The sequence below is a fragment of the Danio rerio genome, chromosome 7 (genome assembly GCF_052040795.2).
Source record: "Danio rerio strain M-AB ecotype USA chromosome 7, GRCz13ab, whole genome shotgun sequence".
In the NCBI taxonomy this organism is placed as follows: domain Eukaryota; kingdom Metazoa; phylum Chordata; class Actinopteri; order Cypriniformes; family Danionidae; genus Danio; species Danio rerio.
Genome location: NC_141027.1, coordinates 5,810,127 through 5,824,304, shown reverse-complemented (window position 1 = coordinate 5,824,304; position 14,178 = coordinate 5,810,127). Strand labels below are relative to the sequence as shown.

Below are 14,178 nucleotides of genomic sequence, written 5' to 3'. Positions count from 1 at the left end.
AAATGACGGTTATTAACCCACTGATCAAATAAAAAGCTCTTTAGATGAAAATATGGGTGGCTCTTAAAAGAGCCTTTGAGTTGCAGAAGTTGACTCAGCGCTTTACTTGGAGCTGGTGTACTTGGTAACGGCCTTGGTGCCCTCAGACACGGCGTGTTTGGCCAGCTCCCCGGGCAGCAGTAGTCGCACTGCGGTCTGGATCTCTCTCGATGTGATGGTGGAGCGCTTGTTGTAATGAGCGAGACGAGACGCCTCACCGGCGATGCGCTCAAAAATGTCGTTGACGAAAGAATTCATGATGCCCATCGCTTTAGAAGAGATTCCGGTGTCAGGATGGACCTGCTTCAGCACTTTGTACACGTAGATGGCATAGCTCTCCTTCCTGGTCCTCTTGCGCTTCTTTCCTCCTTTGCCGGCAGTTTTAGTTACCGCTTTCTTGGAGCCTTTCTTGGGTGCGGCCTTTGCTGGTTCAGGCATGGTTGTTCGGTGCAGAACTGGATAGGTTAAACGCCGAAACGCTGGCTATTTATCAGGCCCTTATGTAAATTTTCGAAGGAGCAACCAGCCTTTTATGATATGTGCATTGGCGCAATGAATGTGTGAAGCTGATTTCATTGGTCATAAAGGAGACCAGTAGGCAAGTAAATCTACCAATTGTATGCTTTGAAACTGTAGGCCCCGCCCTTGAATCACTTCCGCACAGAGAATGGCCGTTCGTCGTTTTATTTTCCCGCTCAAAATTATATATTTTTAGAACACTAAATTTTCATAGAATGAAAAAAATAAATAACTGATGCTAATAGCTACAAACAAGCGCCTTTTTAAATTAATTATAATTTCATAGAGACTTGTGCAAACAAAAGGACAGCCTCGTTTATACAGTATTCCATGTAACTGGACTAGTCTTTTTGTGTAGTTTTACACACACACACACACACACACACACACACACACACACACAAACAATTAGAAAACAGAATTATACGGTTGGACGTTTTAAAAAGTCTAAAAATCTAATATTTATGGTAGAAAATACATGGTAAAACATTCACGGCTAATGTCCTTCCCGATAGATGGTAAAGTTTAACTGATGGTTTTATTATTTTTTAAATCAAACACCAACGTAAAAGCTGAACAGAATACAACAAATACATTAATACAATAGTGCATGAATTAGCTTAATGCAAACTTAGCTGCTTACTATTATATATGCTTTCACACAAGGCTAAAATCACAATATACACAGCATTCTGCAAACACTAAAAAAACATGTCGGCGGGTGAAATCAAGGCTAAAATCACGCGGTCTGAACTCGGCATAAGCTTGCGCCTCTTCTGAGAGTGCTTATGCAAACAATATTAACCCTTATGTAACGAGTCTTCAGTAAAGTAGCGATCTCCACCCGCTCTTTTAGCGTGAACTTTTTCACCGGAACTACTGACTCAGGCAGATTAATTTTCATAATAAAAGTTTCAGTATGACGCATACAGTTCAAAATAAAATTCACACCACATTTAAGCTCCTTTCAAACCCCCCATGTTTCCTCACTAAAACAGGTACCTTCCAGTTAGTTTGAATATACGATAAATTTTAACTTAAACATAAATTTGACCACAAGTACATTAAAACTGAAATTAAACTTCAAACGACACAAAATCCTCTTTTATGAAAATGTGGGTGGCTCTTAAAAGAGCCTTTGGTTAATGGACTGATCGTAGACGTTTAACCGCCGAACCCGTACAGAGTGCGTCCCTGTCGTTTCAGCGCGTAAACTACATCCATGGCGGTCACGGTCTTTCTCTTGGCATGCTCAGTGTAGGTAACAGCGTCACGGATCACGTTCTCAAGGAACACCTTGAGCACACCACGGGTTTCCTCGTAGATCAGACCAGAGATACGCTTGACTCCACCACGGCGAGCGAGACGACGGATGGCGGGTTTGGTGATTCCCTGGATGTTATCACGCAGAACTTTACGGTGACGCTTAGCGCCTCCTTTTCCCAGTCCTTTACCGCCTTTACCTCTGCCAGACATAATTCTCAACAGTAATAATTCAGATTCGGAAATGTACATTAGCGCAACACCGTAGAAGTTTTACAGTCGCTTAGACGACCTAGTTGAAACCCGCAAGGCGGAGCTACAACGCCACAATAGGCGTGTCAATCTTTTTAAATAATTGCATTTAAAGGGACAGTTCACCCAAAATGCTTTAAATATATTAATAATATACAAGTTTTTGGCAATGGACCTTTTTCAATCATCAGCATCTTTATTCATTTTCTTTGTGGTTTAGTCCCTTTATTAATCAGGGGTCACCAAACCGGAATGAACCGGCAACTTATCCATCATACGTTTTACATAGCGGATGCCTTTCCAGCCACAACCCAACACTGGGAAACACTCATACATTCTTGCTTTTACACACATACACTTTACCTCATTCAATTCACCTATACCACATGTGTTTGGACTGTGGGGGAAACCGGAGCACCAGGAGGAAACCCACAGCAAAACGGGAAGAACATGCAAATTCCACACAGAAATGCCTACTGACCCCGCTGGCGCTCGAAACAGCAACCTTTTTGCTGTGAGGCGATTGTGCTACCCACAGCGCCACCGCCCGTGACACCCCTTCATTACCAGCATCCAAAATCCTTGAAAGCTTTTAATATTTTTATTTATAGATTTAAAAAATACACATTCATATGTATTTAGGCCTATATATGCATTTATTTATATATAGTATTACGAAACATAAAATACTGTTTATGTGAGGTGTTTGTAATGCAGTGGGGGCAAGAGAGAACATTTGACATTGTTGTCTCCTCTGTCTGCCGATATCAGTCTTGATATCACCATCTGACACATTATTTAGGTCTTCAGCACTTTTCAGAGGCACCCATTATTGCAATATTGGTCTCATTTTCATAAGGGAAAGCAAGAGGAAGCTTTTGTTTACTCAATCCATTGAAGATGTACAGAACTTGTCCATACTCTTTTTTTCTTCCCCATTACAACCACAAGTCCCAAATTTAAAAACACATGCAGACTGTTACATATTAAACAACTAAACCAATAGTAACAAATACACTGAAAGAGCAGAATTCATAAATAATGTTACACATTTTATTAAAAATATAAATGATTGCAGTTCAGCTTCATTTAGCTAATGTTGCTTTCTGATTCACCTAATTTAGGGTATTCACAAAGTCCAATTTAAGACTTTAAAATTGTGAACAAAATGTAAGACTTACACAACTTTTTTTCTATATCATATTGTTATTATTTATCCTAATGCCACATGTTTTAAATAAAACATCAAAAGGAAGACTGGCAAAAGGAAAATTTTAAACTTATCATTTAAGACCTACAAGACAAATTTTCAGTTAATACATTGAGGCCTAAATCTTTGTTTTTGAAATAAGACTTTAAAAATCCAATAATTGTAACTTTTATTGCAAAAAATATATATAGTCTTAAAGCATTTGAAACCCAAGAAATTTTAATTTGTGACTTTTCTTAATTTATTTTCCCTTCTGGTAACCATTTAATCTGAAACGTTTAAGTATGTTCGTACGTTTACTACTTCTGAAGCTGTAAACATTTCAGTTCAACTACTTATTTTGATGTTCAAAACGCATTAAAACGGCAGTCTAAGATGTTAAATCGATCAAAGTTGAGGGAAATAGTTCTCCAAAGAAAACTACATTTTAAAGAAACTCGCGTTGCATACGTTCGAATATCCCACTAACACTTATTTTCAATAAACGTATCAAAATAAAAGCATTTAACTACAATTAGTAGTGGTAAGTAAATTGCTTTTTGAGGAGTAAGTGGGTGGTTCTTAAAAGAACCTTTGGGTAAATGAAATCCGAATTAAAATTTATTTGCCTTTGGCGGCCTTCTCGGTCTTCTTGGGCAGCAGCACTGCCTGGATGTTGGGCAAAACGCCGCCCTGAGCGATGGTCACTCCGCCCAGAAGTTTGTTCAGCTCCTCATCATTGCGCACCGCCAGCTGAAGGTGTCGGGGAATGATGCGGGTCTTCTTGTTGTCCCGAGCAGCGTTTCCAGCCAACTCCAGGATTTCAGCGGTCAAATACTCGAGCACAGCGGCCAAGTAGACTGGAGCTCCAGCACCGACGCGCTGAGCGTAGTTACCTTTGCGGAGAAGTCTGTGAACGCGACCGACTGGGAACTGCAGGCCCGCCCTGGAGGAGCGAGTCTTGGCCTTAGCGCGGGCTTTTCCTCCGGTTTTACCTCTTCCGCTCATGTTGCTCAGTTGGGTCTCAGGAATCAACGAATACTCCTAGAGGCGCGACAATCAGCTTTTAAAGCCAACCTATCTCTCGCCTATTGGTCAGAATATGTTTCAGTTGAAAACCAATCACTGAACTTCCCTCCAAATCGCAAGACCCGCGCTCTTTGCTATTTTTTTTCTGCCTTTGTTCTGTAACATCTAGACATTTAAGTCTATGCGTTACAATAAATGTTTTAGGCTAAACCCCCATCATGCAAAACTAAAAATAAAAAAGCTGCAGTAATAAACCTTTGACAAGACTGGGATAAAGAGTCAAAAGGAGTGGGGAAGTGTATCTACATGAAAAACACTAAATTAACCAAAAATATACCAAATAAAATTAATTAAAGCTGACAAAAACAACAAAACAAAGATAAACCTAAAATATACAGCTTTTTATGGTTTTCGGTTGAGTCTAACAGTATTGAGCTACATAGATTCAATAATCGGTGTAAGAAATAAACACTTTATAAGTGTATATAGTCCAAATAATTACGTAATGCAACAAAAAAGATGCCAGCTTCCATTAAAATCCCAAAGTTGTAAAAGTAAGTTATGTTCTGGTTAGTTTATTATTGAACCCAAAGTCTAAAAATTATAAAATGTATAATACACAATCTTGACAAAGTGGTCAGTCAGTGATCATTAGGAAAACATAGTGTAATCATTGTGGTTCTGCTCACCAAAGGAAGGAAACGTTTAGCTCATGTAGCATTTTCAGTGAACTCAAACAATACAGTATTCAGAACAATTTAAGTTTACTGAAGAAATTGCAATAGAGATTAAAGCCTTTCTGCTTTCTCCTGTTCTCCATCGCATTAACGTTATCTGAAGCTGTCAGTTATTGCACCTTTAGTTGGTCTCCTAGTTCCCATAAGACAATGAAATAAACAATCACTATTTACTGATCCTAGAGTGATTACAAACCTTTGAGTTTCTTTATTCGAACATAAAAATGATATTTCCATGAATGCCGAAAAACAGACCATGCAAGCCAATGATTACAAGCTTCCTGCTTTCTTCATCTATCACACTACATATAGCAAAACACAGAAAACATTACTTTACAAGTTAATTATTAATAGACGAAGTACGTACACATCCGTATATATGTTTGAAGACCATTACTATTCTAGCACTTAAGCCAGAGTTTGTGCTTCGATGTGAGTTTTGCGAGTAAACAAATAACACGTTTAAGATAAGCTCATTTAAAGACAGTATGGGTGGCTCTTAAAAGAGCCTTTGGGTAGCAGTAGATGACTCGGCGCTTTACTTGGAGCTGGTGTACTTGGTGACGGCCTTTGTTCCCTCAGACACGGCGTGTTTGGCCAGCTCCCCGGGCAGCAGCAGACGCACGGCGGTCTGAATCTCTCTCGATGAGATAGTGGAGCGCTTGTTGTAGTGAGCGAGACGGGAAGCCTCACCGGCGATGCGCTCGAAAATGTCGTTGACGAACGAGTTCATGATGCCCATCGCCTTTGAGGAGATTCCAGTGTCAGGATGAACCTGCTTCAGCACCTTGTACACGTAGATGGCATAACTCTCCTTCCTGGTCCTCTTGCGCTTCTTTCCTCCTTTACCGGCGGCTTTAGTCACCGCTTTCTTTGAGCCCTTCTTAGGTGCGGTCTTCGCTGGTTCAGGCATGGTGGGAGTGCTTATTATTTCTCAGAGTAACGATAACGTTGCCACAAATCGGGAGGTTTTATACCCTGTCCTATGCTAATTTGAAAGAGGAAAAACGGAGGATTGCGATTGGGTGTCTTCATGACCCCGCCCATAGAGTCTTTAAGAAATTTAACCTTTCTTTACACAAAGGACAGCCACTAAAAGGCTTTAAAATTAATCCCTCCCATCGACAGTTGCCACCCTATCCACCCTGCGTTTTTTTCTTTTTTTGTTTCTGACAGAAAAAATATTATCTTGTACAAACATGGCGCTTATTGATAATTAATGGAGTTATATTTAACGTTCATATTTGTAACTGCATTAAAAATTTAAAGGCCACATTGACACTGATTTTATAGTATCGTTAGAAACTAGCGTGTTTTTGCATAACGTAATATAAATTAGCATACGGAAACTTGTTCTTAGTGTGTGTGGCTCCTAAAAGAGCCGTTATGAATGTTTGTATCAGAAGCCCATAACCACCTATATGGGGCGTCTGCAGACTTGGATCCAGGCAGTTTTACGGCCCAGGCAGTTTTACTCCCCACAGCTTTACGCCCCTGTTGTTCCTAATGCGTCCAGTGGGGGGATGAAAGATACATGGCCACATAATATATTTGAAGTCAACGCTCCCAGATTATTAAATGTCTTGTTCATAAATGTATATTTTAAATTAGATTACGCTAAATATGAACGCCAAGTTAATGTATCATAAAGTGAGTTATAAACTCACTATGTAATATGCAGAATTGATACACTCACCAAATAATTCCAGATATGCAAAAGCCCAATTGTAAATTAATTTAGATTAATTTAATTAGAAAAATTAAAAACACAAGTTGTTGGATAGTGTAATGCTTAATTGTTGCCAAGCTATACGTTTTCATATAGAGATATGCATTTTTTGTTGGTTTATTACAACAACCCAAACCATGCAAGTGTCTAATCTATGAGAAAATATATATCTTTAAAAATTATTAAATATATAACAATTACTCCCTTGCTGAGACAAAAAGGTAAAAGAAAATTAGCCTACATAACACACTTTCTTATGTAGGTTAATGTTATTTTACTCTTTTGTTGATGTAGAACATGTAGCTTGCCTGCACATGGTTACCTAAAATTGAGTCAAACTAACACATTGCTATTATATTACACCAATTTGTTTGTGTTGACATACACTCATATCGATCTTAATCGAATTGAAAAAAAAGGTTTAAGTTTCATGTTTTAAACACGTATTTAACATAGATACCTCTTCATCGTGTCGCATTTGGTTGGGTGAGATAAAGTTCTGGAGGCTTAAAATAACACTGTACTGCCTCTCTCTACTGGACACAACAGGAACAACAGGGGCGTAAAACTGCCTGGGCCGTAAAACTGCTTAGGCCGTAGATCTGTCTGGATCCAAGTCTGCAGCCTCCCCCTACTCATAACCGCCAAACCCGTACAGTGTACGTCCTTGTCGCTTTAGCGCATACACAACATCCATAGCGGTGACGGTCTTTCTTTTAGCGTGTTCAGTATAGGTCACAGCATCACGAATCACGTTCTCCAGAAACACCTTTAACACACCGCGCGTCTCCTCGTGGATCAAGCCCGAAATTCGCTTCACACCACCATGCCGAGCAAGAAGACGAATAGCGGGTTTGGTGATTCCCTGGATAGGTATTATCACAGAGAACCTTTCGGTGCCGCTTAGCGCCTTCTTCCCCAAGACCTTTACCGCCCTTTCCTCTACCAGACATTGTCACTGTTTTAATATCAACGATGAAATATGTCTTTCAAAACCAACTGTAACGTCTACATGATTATAAGACCTAGTTGAAACCACAACCATGAGTTCTGCTCATACATCTGCGGAGAAATTAAAATGGTCGTGCCCAACTGAGTCTGGTTTCTCTCAAGGTTTTTTTTTCTTCACTTTCGCCAATTGGTGAAGATTATTTGCAGTGGCGTAGCGCAAAATGCGGAGGCCCCCCTGCAGGGATCACCGATGGGGCCCCCAGTTTTCAAGGGGGTCGGGGGGGTTTGGGGGCGGCAGAGCCAGAGATATACACATATACACATATATCTATGATCGGAAGTTTTCCTGGATGTTAGTATTTTTATTTTTATTTCAATTATGAAAATTATAATTTTACATCACTTTTCTAGATTGATGGATCAGTGACCGCATGAGCATTCCTGACAAAAAGCTTGTGTTTGTGTGTACAGAAATGTACTATTCACCCTCCCTGTTAAATTTGATCTAATCATGTCCTGAAACACAGCTCCTCTCCTGCTTTCACTTCTCATACTGATGGAGGGAGCGATTTGTTTGTGAATGAATCTCCATTATCAACGACTCCTTCACTAGCCGACAATAATCCACGTTTCTGGCACCGCAGCATCTGGTTGTCATATTTCTTTTTCATTGTTTGCTGATTTTATTCAACAAAACTAGCATAAGCCGAGTATTTAGTGCGAATTGGAGCTACTTTGACTTGAGTTATGTAGGTATTTATTTTTTTTTTATTTTATTTACCTTTTTATTAGAATGTCCTACACTGTAAAAAATTTCCAGGTTTTCACAACAAGTTACTGTAATTTTTCACAGTAAATTACATTAGTATCCCTTCACAGTATTTAACTGAAAAATTCACAGTAATATGTTGTATTTATAATTTTATTGTGAAATTACGGCAGGTAGCATGATTACAGCAAATTACTGTGAAAAGGGCTATATCTTTTGCACGTTAGTTATAGAAATTCAAACCTTTTTTAAACTCAACGTAGAAATTAATACAAATGAACTTTTAACAGATAATAACAGAATGTTATAGCCCCCAAAACGATTTGGTTACCAACATCTTTTTGATTGTACTGCACCTTTATTTAATTTTATACAGTTAACATAGAATAGGAAATAATATTTAATGAACATAACTGTGTGCTTAGCCAAAACATAATAAACTGGAAGAAAAAGTAATTAATTAATGAAACCAAAGACTGTTAAACAGCCAACGATTATTTCAATGTCAGGGTAAATGTCTGCTTTAGACGGTTTCATGAGTATTGGGCACCTGTCATCGCCTGGAGGTCACTAATCTCAGAATTAAATATATATATATATATAAATTATTATTTTTTTATCTATATAAATAAACCACAGATTAGAGTTTTGAACAACTACATTCTAGCATGAAAAACAGTTAAAACTTCATTTTCGGACGCATATAGAGCCATCGAAGACGGGGCAATTGTCCCAATGTCTAGCCTGAAGACAGGCGCCTCTCGGCGGATACATGAGTAAAGAGCGCCGTTACCGCCTGGAGGTCATAGATCTCCGCTACCGGCAAAACACACTTAAAATTACACACAATCTTTACTAACAGTCCACAGATTTGAGTTTTGAAGAACTATATTCTCGCATGAAAAAGTGTTAAAACTTTATTTCATTACATATTACAAGCAATATTTATAATATTATGTGCCTTCTCATCCACCATTACAGCTTGATGCAGCTTGGTGCGAAATGAATCCTGGGAGGAAAAAATAATAATTCTCAATACACTCCAAACGAACTTTATTCTTATTGTTAAAGTCAGAGATATGTAATATTTTGAATGGCGAAGAAAATAATTAACTTTATATTTCAACCAATATATTACTCTTGCACTGCTTCGGTTCAGGACTCGTGTGACATTGAATCAGATTCAGATATTTTATCAGACGTGTTCATGAGCTCGAAGTGATCAACAAGCAATTCGTGTACAAGCAGTACACGAACCAAGCAATATGATGAAATATTAATGAATTATATGTCTGCGTCTTACAATATTTTACAAAACAGAATCGTTTTCAGGCGAATTCGACTCTTTACTGTTCACTTAAAGGAGCCGAATTCGACTCTTTACTGTTCACTTAAAGGAGCCGATTCATTGAACAGAACTGACTCGACTCGACCGCAAACAAGCGCCATCACCACAGACAACGCCGTCGTCTCTTCACCCAACGGATTCATCCTCGGTAAGTGTTAAAATATGACTTTTGTCCGTTAAATGATTGTTGTATGTGTATTTCTGTATAGTACGTGTCATTTAACAGGAATTTACCGAGTACTTTAGTTGTACTCGCACGTACAGGGTTTAAGCGCGCCTTTTTTAAAGCAAGAAATTAACGACGCCAAATGGTGATTGTAGTGTTCTCTGAGGTATTAGCATAACGTTAACGTTAGTTCCTGAAAAAAGAAAGGGAATTTTCTTTAATTAACTTCTTGTTAACTGCATTTTCTGTTTCAGTACAAGACTGAAGTAAAGGTGAAATGACTATAACGTTAAGGTAAGCTCTGACCTTCACTTAAGTTAACGTTACGGTTAGTGACCATCATGTATGTTAATTTTGTTCACTGTAACGTTAACGTTAAGTTAGTTAAATAAACTAAACTCATTATGAAACAAGTCTTAACTGTTTTATTAAATGAGGCTTATAATACAATTCAGTTGTATTCTTTTAAACTAACACTAACACAGTACATATTGTATATTTCTCACTGGTGTTAATGCAGTGCTAACATTTACTAATGAGAACTAATTGTATATTGTCACTAACTGTAGATTTTATTTTTTGGTGTTCAGGTGTACCTGATAATAGCTAAAGTGTGAGGTGAGTGTAAATTCTGAGCACACAAATATAACCTAAATTCATTATCACAATCTAAACCTATATATATATATATATATATATATATATATATATATATATATATATATATATATATATATATATATATATGAGTGTGTGCGTGTGTTAGGTTGAGTCTTATTCTACTCTTATTATATTCAAATTTTTTTGCAGCCACAGCCACTGATGTTGAAACACTGATGCTACCAATCAACCCTCGCTTGATTATTAAAGGTAATGTTGATGCCTCATTTTTATTAGATTTTTAAATGTCAGGTTTTTCACAGATTTGTTGTGAGCAGTTTCTTGTACAAACTCTTTTTCTTCTTCCAGAAGTTCCACCAGTACCTCCAGTAGTAGTAAATATTAGACAAAGATTTTTATATAGTTTTTATTTTTATTAGCAATTTTACTGGGCATGTGTGTTTGTTTGCTTGGTTTTTAATAGGCAGAGCATGGAATGTCAACTTTGTTTCTACAAACAAATTTAATTATTCACAAACACCTCTAATTTAGTCCTTCTTTCCCCCTTTTAGTCTTATTCCTTGGAGGGTCGAGTGGTCATGGGACCTCACCTGGATTTCACAACTGACTTTGAATCTGGTCTGAAACTGAAGTATGCTGAAGTTGCCTTTTGCACTCTGGAATTTAAGGTAATGTCTACAATAAATATTGTAACTGAGGGCTTGTTTTGGGGGGGTTAAACAAGGAATGTATAGGAGCACAAGTCATGACTCCCCTTGTCCCCTTGTTATAAAGGGCCGTGTTGCAGACACAAATTGTTTGTCTGTGCTGGAGACCAGAGGGGAAGCTGTCTTTAAAAGGATGGGGCTCTTATACCATATGTGAAGTTACCTATTCAGGTGAGTGGATTACATACAAGTCATTGCAAATGCATAAATAGTGGGAAATTTTTACTGGGCAGCACAAATTAAGTGAAACTCAAAAAACGTTGAAAAATATTTGGATTATTTGCAAAAAACTTGATAGAAATGAATACAACACAAGTGCTGTATCACTTCAATCAAGTTTTTTTTTTGCAAAATTTTCCTAATATTTAAATCATAAAAAATTAGCTTGATGCAAGAAACATCCTGCTAGTATTCAAGAGCAAGTGCTGTGATGCATGTGTTCACTTTGCAATAAGTGTGAACCCAGCATTAGATTATAGTCTGTAAACAGAAGGTGTAAATCAAATCAACTGTTTTAAAATGCTCTGCCTAGGTCATTAAAACCACTATTTGTTGTTGGACTGTTCTTGATTGTGTGTTTGTGATGGAAATGTTTTTCAGATGTTTTTGTTTAAATGATTGCAGTTTGACTGAGCTACAGTATTGTCAGCATGTTCAAACTGAGCTAACAGTAATTTTGCTCTGTAGTGCAGCAGTAGTGTCCCAGTAGTGTTGTATGAAGCTAACTGTTTGTCCGCCCTTTTGCTTATAGGTGCTTTTTGGGCACCAGTTTGGAGATGGAAGACAGACGAAGTCAAAGAAGCAGAGAAGACACATCAACCAGCAAGTGTGTAAAATTATCAGGAAAATGATTGACCTTGACTAGACGACTGCCTAATTTAGCAAGAAGTTTTGTCTCTCTCTCATGTGTATATATATATATATACATATATATATAATGAGAGACAGAGAGAGCGCACTCTGAAGCACTGCTTTTTATATGTATGCTACATATGATGTCAGATTTTTTTATGAATATGTTCTTATAGTATTTTTTGAGGCTTCACCTTCACCTTTTGAAAGTTTTCTGAAATGTTTACACAGATGTCATTAAGCTGTTAAATAAATCTGTAAAATGTATGTGTGTTTGTTTTTATTTTGATTTTAGAGTCTTCTCAGATCACCCAAAAATGAAGATTCGGTCGTCATTTACGCATCCTCAGGTTGTTTGGACACAAAGAGGATTATTTGATATTTTTATTCCTGTGTTTAACAAAAAAACATTTTTAACAGAGCTGGAACAACCTGAGGGTGAGTAAATCAAGATAGAATTTTCATTTTTGTGTGACCTAAAATTGCTTTGAAATTTTACAGCACCAAACTGTTAAATTACAGTAATCCGGGATATAATTGTAACTTTACAGTTAAATCAGGTATTTAAACTGCAACCTACTGCTAAATCACAGTAATCGTTTTGCAAATTCACAGTAAAATATAGTTAATTCTACAAGATAATACTGTGAAATCACAGTAACAGACTTTATTATCTACTGTAAAGTTACAATATATGGTTGTAATTTCACAATAATTTAATGTGACAAAACCACAGTAAATTACTGTGAACTACCTCACAATAATTTACTGTGAATTTACATACAGTAATTTACTGTGAAAGTAATGCAATTATTAGCCAGTAATTTACTGTGAATTTAAGGTCAAATTTTTTACAGTGTAGTATGTCGCCACTGGCTTGCTTGGTTTGGGACATGTGGAGCTGCTCATCAATGGATTTGCTCTTCAGTGTTTGGACTTCCAGCAGGGAATTTAAACCACACTGAACTGAACTATAACTCTGAAAACTGGACTGGCACAGTTTAAATTTTCTAGAACTTCTGTGTGAAGCTTCTTTGACACAATCTACATTGTAAAAGCGCTATAAAAATAAACACGAATTTAATTAACATACAACTTTTTCACATTTTAAAGCCTGTGAAATAGTGAAAATAGTTCAATTAGCCGAACTGCTTTACTACCAGCATCTATTGGTAAAAACAACCTGCTTAACAGAGGTAGAAAAAATTCAAAATACAGATATGTTTATTTTTCAAAAAACTCACACTTTAACTCAAGCAATTTATATAATGAATGGAAAAAGCATTATAAATGTGAAAACATTTACTGTAAAAAATAATCATTATCTTTATCAGTCTCATTGAATTTACATGTATAAAACTAATTTCTGCTTACATTATATTTGTGCAGCACCAATAAAATAATTAAAGCTATTTTATTAGATCTGCCTTAAAACATAAATGGTCAGTGGAAACACAATTTACAAAACATATAAGTAAAAACAGGGTATATATGCTTAAAATGCAGTTTATCTTGTATATGTATTGTATGTGTGATTCATGTGCAGAAGCAGTTCATTCAGATTAATTTCTAAAGCAAAGCGAGCACTGGTGTTCTTCTGGTGTCTGTTTTCATCACTGCACTCACAGACCTGTAAAACATCATGCAGATGAATGTAATTAATGACAATAACACACAACATGATGATATATAGTTTTAAGATCACAACTCTTGATAATCAGAAATAACTGCACATTTAACAGATCGATAATGTAAAATTATTTTGTCAGTTACTATTATATTCTGAAGTAAAAAATACTACTAATAATCTTACGTGTTTTCTTCTTCTTACTCAAAACTTGAGCATATATTGCATCACCTCCAGCATCAGCACCTGCAGAAAGCAAACGATAACAATAAAATAAAAAATGTAAAAATGAGTTTATATTCCCCACAATCCACCAGGGGGCGGGAAATAATATATAACCTAACAGGGCTTTACATTAACACCCGCCAAATGCGGGTAGA

General features: G+C 36.9%; 5 protein-coding genes and 1 long non-coding RNA gene across 17 annotated transcripts in view; 1 reads left to right on the top strand and 5 right to left on the bottom strand.

Moving 5' to 3' along the window:
- Positions 1-55: 55 nt before the first annotated feature.
- Positions 56-500, bottom strand: LOC147842989 (histone H2B 1/2). The gene has a single exon (XM_087260567.1). The coding sequence runs from the start codon at positions 475-477 to the stop codon at positions 103-105; it is 375 nt and encodes a 124-aa protein (XP_087116693.1). The 5' UTR covers positions 478-500; the 3' UTR covers positions 56-102.
- On the bottom strand, positions 56-5,975 carry LOC147842988 (histone H2B 1/2-like). The gene has a single exon (XM_087260563.1). It carries the CDS (start codon positions 5,939-5,941, stop codon positions 5,567-5,569), a length of 375 nt encoding a protein of 124 aa, XP_087116689.1. The 5' UTR covers positions 5,942-5,975; the 3' UTR covers positions 56-5,566.
- Positions 1,678-2,069, bottom strand: LOC137496138 (histone H4). The gene has a single exon (XM_087260571.1). The coding sequence runs from the start codon at positions 2,032-2,034 to the stop codon at positions 1,723-1,725; it is 312 nt and encodes a 103-aa protein (XP_087116697.1). The 5' UTR covers positions 2,035-2,069; the 3' UTR covers positions 1,678-1,722.
- On the bottom strand, positions 3,837-4,302 carry hist1h2a7 (histone cluster 1 H2A family member 7). The gene has a single exon (XM_087260553.1). The coding sequence runs from the start codon at positions 4,268-4,270 to the stop codon at positions 3,884-3,886; it is 387 nt and encodes a 128-aa protein (XP_087116679.1). The 5' UTR covers positions 4,271-4,302; the 3' UTR covers positions 3,837-3,883.
- A 3,922-nt stretch (positions 5,976-9,897) lies between the features above and the next one.
- LOC147842987 (uncharacterized) lies at positions 9,898-12,438 on the top strand. Of its 4 annotated transcripts, none has more exons than XR_015495225.1 (8): positions 9,898-9,973; positions 10,246-10,285; positions 10,582-10,609; positions 10,808-10,861; positions 10,961-10,986; positions 11,164-11,280; positions 11,387-11,490; positions 12,071-12,438. It is a non-coding gene; the product is annotated as an uncharacterized LOC147842987 (long non-coding RNA). The 4 variants fall into 4 exon arrangements; XR_015495223.1 differs by having other exon boundaries at positions 10,802-10,861; XR_015495224.1 differs by lacking the exon at positions 10,961-10,986.
- Positions 12,439-13,370: 932 nt separating this feature from the next.
- Positions 13,371-14,178, bottom strand: part of si:dkey-23a13.11 — a 38,697-nt gene continuing 37,889 nt past the window's right edge. For 8 of the 9 annotated variants that reach the window (XM_087260165.1, XM_087260166.1, XM_087260167.1 and 5 more), the window contains 2 exons: positions 13,985-14,044; positions 13,371-13,801 (listed from right to left, as the gene is read on the bottom strand). In XM_087260165.1, the coding sequence (XP_087116291.1) occupies positions 13,794-13,801; positions 13,985-14,044 (68 nt within the window). In that variant the 3' untranslated portion in view covers positions 13,371-13,793. The remainder of the gene's footprint in view (positions 13,802-13,984; positions 14,045-14,178) is intronic. The other variant, XR_015495066.1, reaches the window with a different exon arrangement.